Here is a 5566-nt window from a genome sequence, read left to right as displayed (position 1 = left end):
TAGGCTATAAATAGAGGTGCCTTCCTTGTTAAATTCATATTTGAATTTATCTAAAGAAACTATACTCAAAATTGGAGTGAGCATTTGGAGAGCTTTTGAGCCTTCTACTCTAGTCTTATCTTGAAGGACCATGGTTTCCTCAAGTGGCGGCTTGCACACTCATCTAGGAGCATCCATACTTCTAGTGGCGTGATCATCCAACCATTCTTCCATCTTCATGAGCATTCTCTTCTCCTTCCTTTCTTCTTTTTCAATTGTTCATGTTGCCTTGTGTTTTTGATTTGTTTTGGTTCGGCTATTCCATTTTCCAGCACATATGTTCTGTTTTGTTTTCAATTCCTTTTATGTTCGGTTCATATGTGTTCTTGCCTAATTCTGTTCGGTCAATCCATTATATAATTCCTTTGTTGATTCAATTTGACAATATTTGGTTCATCCAAATGAGTTTGGGATTTGGTACTTGTTATTGGTGAGTTCTTGACTTAGAACCATGATCCAACTTCTAAGAAAGTGCCTCTATATTTTCCAGCTCAAGGTGATTCCTAAAAATGTCAAGAATCTTGTTCTATGTGGCTATTGGAATCACATCAATCCGACTTCTTGGTAGAGGGTAAGTCATCATAAATGTATATTTAATTTTATCTTTATATTACTATGTCTGTAATTTTATTTGTTTGTATTTGTAGTTGGACACAAAATCATTTTGCTAGTGAGGCCATTGGACATTGCATTCGATCTCAATTTAGAGGTCCATATCATCATTATGATGCCATGCCCGAGGAGGACAAACTGAAATGGTGGACTGACCTTCAGGTAATTTTAGTTTTTGACAAACTACAGTCACTTGTTTTTCTTGTGGACTCAAAGTAACTATTTTCTTGTTTTTAGCAGACTAGAGTCACTTGGGCACCTCAGGATGAATGCCAAATTAAAAAGGTCTACGAGTCTAAAGTCAGAAAAAGACTTTGTGACATGACCAAAGCTAGGGCAAAGAGTGTCCGACCTATTTGGATAGGTGAGCAAGCATGGGCTGAACTTCTAAACTATTGGGATTCACAACAATTCAAAGATAAATCAACTCAAAATAAAGCCAATAGGGGTTCAGCTCGTGGTGGAGCACTGCACTCCACAGGTCAAAAATCACATTTAGATATTGCAGTTACCTTTGTAAGTACTTGTCACTGCCTTACATGAAAATCATTTTACATTTGCAACCTATAATGCTTTTAATTGTACAACATTATTAGGAACGTCCTCCAAAACCTGATGAACTATTTATGGCCATCCACACAAACAAGAAGGGTGAATGGGTTGATACTCGTGCTCGAGAAACTTATGTAAGTTATTCTTTTAACTTTTTTTATATTTATATTTTAATTTCCTAACATTTTTATTTCGTAATGATCTATGTAGGAAAACTATCATGAACGCTTGAAGGCCCCTTCAAGCAAATAGTTCTCAGGACTGTAACACTGATGTCCACCAACTTGATCCTGCAACTAAGCTTCAAACATGGAAGGAAGCTATCGGAGGAAAGAGTAGAGGTCGGGTGTATGGTACGACAGACTTGGCTGCTAATTTCCGCCAAGGAGTCTCTTCTCTCACTCAAGCCTTTGCTTCCAGCACTTCACAATCTGAGCATGTGATTGATAATCAAATGCTTCGTGCTGAACTTAGTATGTGGAGTCAGAAGTATGCACACTTGGAGGATGAGCTGAAGGTTATAAAAGATAAACTTATCTCAATGGAATGTGACAAAAATGCTTCCAATAGCACAACTCAATTCGATCATGAGTATGACCCAGAGCAGGATGATCAACATGTTCCTTAAAGTGCATCCTATACTGTAAGTTTAACTATTTGACATTTTTATTATATACTAAGTATTTTAATTATTTCATTTATTTATTTATATTGTTTGTATTTTTTTATAGGTTTATCACATAACTATGGGATTAATTTTGTTGCTTTTAGTTAAATTTGTAAAGTACAATTTTAATTGTAATATTTTTTTTAAGTATTCATATCCATTTTTAATATTTGAATGAATCAAAGACTTTGTTTAACTATTTGTATTATTTTTGTACTTTGGATGTGTTTGTAGATGTATTGTGAATGATAGTAATTTGTATGAATGTGATTTGGTTGGTATTTATTCTTTACAGGTAAATTGGCTAGAAAACAGAATAATTTTTTTTTCTTTCCCTTTATGCGTCGGCCTTTGGCCCACGCCAACTTTTTTTTTTTAATATGGGTTGACTTTTGTACCGACCAGGTAATCGGGTGTGATGACGTGTCTAGCACGTGACTACGTGAGGCGGGTTTAGCAGAGCACGTGGATAAAGAAGGGTGAGTGGTTCAGAAGCTAGTGTAGTCGCCGTTTGTGGAAGCGGCGTGTTACAACATACATGATCGATTGTCGCCGAGATTGTATAGCGTCGACGTGTTAGACAATTGGCGACTAGGTGGCTTGACATCGCTGCAAGAAGCACATCGCCGGATCTCCCAGTAAACTTAGTTAAAGATGTTGGAGGCTCAGAAGAGTAAGTTCAAGCGTGCAAGTTCGGTAAGATGATTGTTGCGCTAGCATGGGGCATGGAGGTCGAGTAGGGGGAAGGGAACAGCTTGTCCATCAACGACAGGATTCCCAGAGTGGACATTCGCTGGTGGCAAGGTTCCCCCAGCTAGAACATGCATGGTGTAGCAATAAGGAAGGTACCACTAACGACAAGCGATGTCATAGAGATGGTGCATTATGCTGCACCCGATACTCGCCTGGTCAGATGGTGTTCCAGGGCATATTTCATGTTAGCTTGCTCCTTGAGTAGAGGACTTAGCCGCGCGGTTGGTTACTACACAGAAATAACGTTCAAGTTGCCCCAACCCAGATGACGACGCGTGTAGGGTTGGATGCTACCTGTTACTCCAACCCAGATGATGACACGTGTAGGGTTGGATGCAATAGAGAAATGACGCTCAAGTTACCCTAGCTCAGATGATGACACGTGTAGGGTTGGGCGCTACCTGCTATCCCAGCCCAGATGGCGACACGTTCAGGGCTGGATGCGAGCCACGCGTCCAAAAGCATAACGGCCTGGAGAGAGAAGAAACCTAGCTATAAAGGTAAACTTAACAGAATGTGCAGAGGTACGTTTTCATTACGGCTCATTTGCTAGGGTTGTGTGCTTTAGTACGGTCCTACAGAGCATATTTTCTCTCAGTTTTTGGGTGTTCTTGTTACTGACTTGAGCGTCGGAGCGCCATCGGCCGCAGAGGCGCCACCTTGTGTTTTCAGGTTCTCAGAAGAGGCTTTCTGTGGTGTGGACTTGAAGGGCACGTGGAGTCAAGCTGGTGAGGAGGTTCGTGATGAGGCAACGCTCTAGCAATAAGTCAACCGGCAGGATCATCTAGCGCCCACCGTGGGGCCGTATAAAAGGTGATTCCCAACCATAGTTCGTGTTTGTTGAGTTTTGGTGCTTTCTGTTCGAATGCTCGCTATCGCAGTCGGTTCTTGGAGTTTTCACCGTTTGTTTGAAGTTTCCTGGAGTTTTGCTGAGAAAGGATGAGGACAACGCGGTCTAGTTCAGTCGCGCCATCAACAGACGAGGATGATGTGTCTATGACGCAGGTGATGGATATGATGAGGACGCTGCAGGAGAACGTGGCTGCATCACGTTCTGAACAGGAAAGGATGCACGAGGCGCTGGTGGCCTCGCAAGCTAGGAATGAAGAGCTCAACAGGGTTAACGAAGAGCTGCGTAAAGCCCTTCAAGAGCGGGAGGAGCGTGCGGTCGGGGACAGATCTGCACCCCCATCCCCACCGCGCAGCTTTCCCGTGCCATTTTCTCAAGATATCATGGACTCGGTGGTCCCGGCTAACACTGTGGCGGTGAAAGCGTCTTTCACTGGGGTGGAGGACCCTAAGGCCTATCTCACGGCATTTCATACTCAGATGATGCTCTCGGGGGGGTCGGACGCGGTTTATTGTAAGGTGTTCATGAGCACTCTTAGTGGAACAGCGTTGGACTGGTTCGTCAGTATACCTACTGGCCACATTACCACGTTTCAACAGTTTTCCAAGATGTTTGTTGAGCAGTATATAGTGAACAAGGCACCACCATTGGTGTCTTACGACCTGTTTGACGTGAGGCAGTACCAGGGGGAGTCCCTGAAGGATTTCCTGAATAGATTCGGAGCTCAGATAGTCCGCTTGCAAGGTAAAGACGAGGAGATGTTTGTACATGCCTTCAAGAAGGGCGTGTTGCCCGGACCTTTTAGTGAGTCGCTTATCAGGAGTCACCTTGCCACGTTCGCTGAAATCCGGCGACGTGTCGTGGCTCACATTGCCGCTGAAAGCGAAGTCTCCGAGAAAAGGGGAAACGTGGCCCCAGCTAAACCGCGCGCCCAGACGAGGGTCCAGCTGCAAAGAGTAATGGAGGCAGTGGCGGGGAAGAGGGACCAGAGGATGCGTCATCCCTATGACCCTAATAAGAGTAAGGGGAAGGGGTCAGGGCGGCCCAGAGAGGCTAATCGCCCACCAAGGTATGAGTTCGTGATGGGGTTGGGCTGATCTGATCGCCATCCCGAATATTGCTGCCAGGCTCAAAGTGCCTGAGAAGACGACAGAAAAGGTTTTGGGTCCAAAACCAGACACGTGGTGTGAGTTCCACAAGAGCTTTGGCCACTCCATCAACTCGTGTCTGGCTTTGGGTTACCAACTTGCCGAGTTGGTCAAGTGCAGTTTCCTGAAGGATTACTTGCTGGAAAAGCAAGCGGGCCAATCAGCAAGTTCCCAACCAGCAGGCAATGAAGGACAGTAGCACGAGGTGCCCGTCCACGGCGAGATCCACACCATAGCTGGTGGATTCTCAGGTGGGGGGTGCACCGCATCTCAACGAAAGAAGTACGCGAGGTCGGTGATGTCAGTGGAGGTTTTCGAAGATCACTCACCCGACGTGGACATCACGTTCACCAAAGGAGACCTTAGGGACGTTGTACCTCACGACAACGACCCTATTGTGATCTCGCTTGTCACAGCGGGAAGGACTGTCCACCGGGTGCTGGTCGATCAAGGAAGTTCGGCAGATGTGATGTTTTGGCCGACTTTTGAAAAGTTACAACTGTCCCCCGATCAATTGAGGCCATATGGAGGCTGCTTGTATGGTTTCGCCGGTGATCAAGTGGAGGTAAGGGGGTATATTGAGTTGAGGACGACCTTCACAGACGGTTTGGCCTCACGAACAGAGAAGATCAGGTATCTTGTTGTAAACGCTCCGTCGGCATACAACATACTGTTGGGAAGACCAACGCTCAACAGAACTGGAGTTGTGCCTTCGACAAGGCACATGAAGGTCAAACTACTGTCTATGGAGGGTTTGATCATCACCATCTGTTCTGACCAAAAGGAGGCGAAGAAGTGTTACGAAAACAGCCTCAAGAACAAGAGGTCTGTGTGCCACGTAACCACAACGCCTCCCCCTGGCACAGAGCACGCACGGGAAACCCCGCGAGTGCTGGATGCGGCGTTGGAGGTGAACGCCGAGGGCGATGTGCCGATGGAAGATAT

The 5566-nt window shown here is 45.3% G+C and overlaps 1 protein-coding gene across 1 annotated transcript; it reads left to right on the top strand.

Annotated features, from left to right (window-relative positions):
* Positions 1-548: 548 nt before the first annotated feature.
* On the top strand, positions 549-1831 carry LOC137824902 (uncharacterized). The gene is made up of 5 exons (XM_068630580.1): positions 549-610; positions 687-813; positions 892-1167; positions 1248-1337; positions 1463-1831. Exons 1-5 carry the CDS (start codon positions 549-551, stop codon positions 1829-1831), a joined length of 924 nt encoding a protein of 307 aa, XP_068486681.1.
* The last annotated feature ends 3735 nt before the right edge of the window (positions 1832-5566 follow it).

This window comes from Phaseolus vulgaris, chromosome 8 (assembly GCF_000499845.2).
Source record: "Phaseolus vulgaris cultivar G19833 chromosome 8, P. vulgaris v2.0, whole genome shotgun sequence".
Taxonomy (NCBI): domain Eukaryota; kingdom Viridiplantae; phylum Streptophyta; class Magnoliopsida; order Fabales; family Fabaceae; genus Phaseolus; species Phaseolus vulgaris.
This window is presented reverse-complemented; position numbering and strand designations above follow the sequence as displayed.

Bases quoted from the DNA above. Each gene is read 5' to 3' on its own strand.
- LOC137824902 (XM_068630580.1), top strand. From the start codon at position 549: ATGTCAAGAATCTTGTTCTATGTGGCTATTGGAATCACATCAATCCGA. The intron at 814-891 runs GTAATTTTAGTT...TGTTTTTAGCAG, and splicing joins AATGGTGGACTGACCTTCAG to ACTAGAGTCACTTGGGCACC. The intron at 1,338-1,462 runs GTAAGTTATTCT...AATAGTTCTCAG, and splicing joins CTCGTGCTCGAGAAACTTAT to GACTGTAACACTGATGTCCA.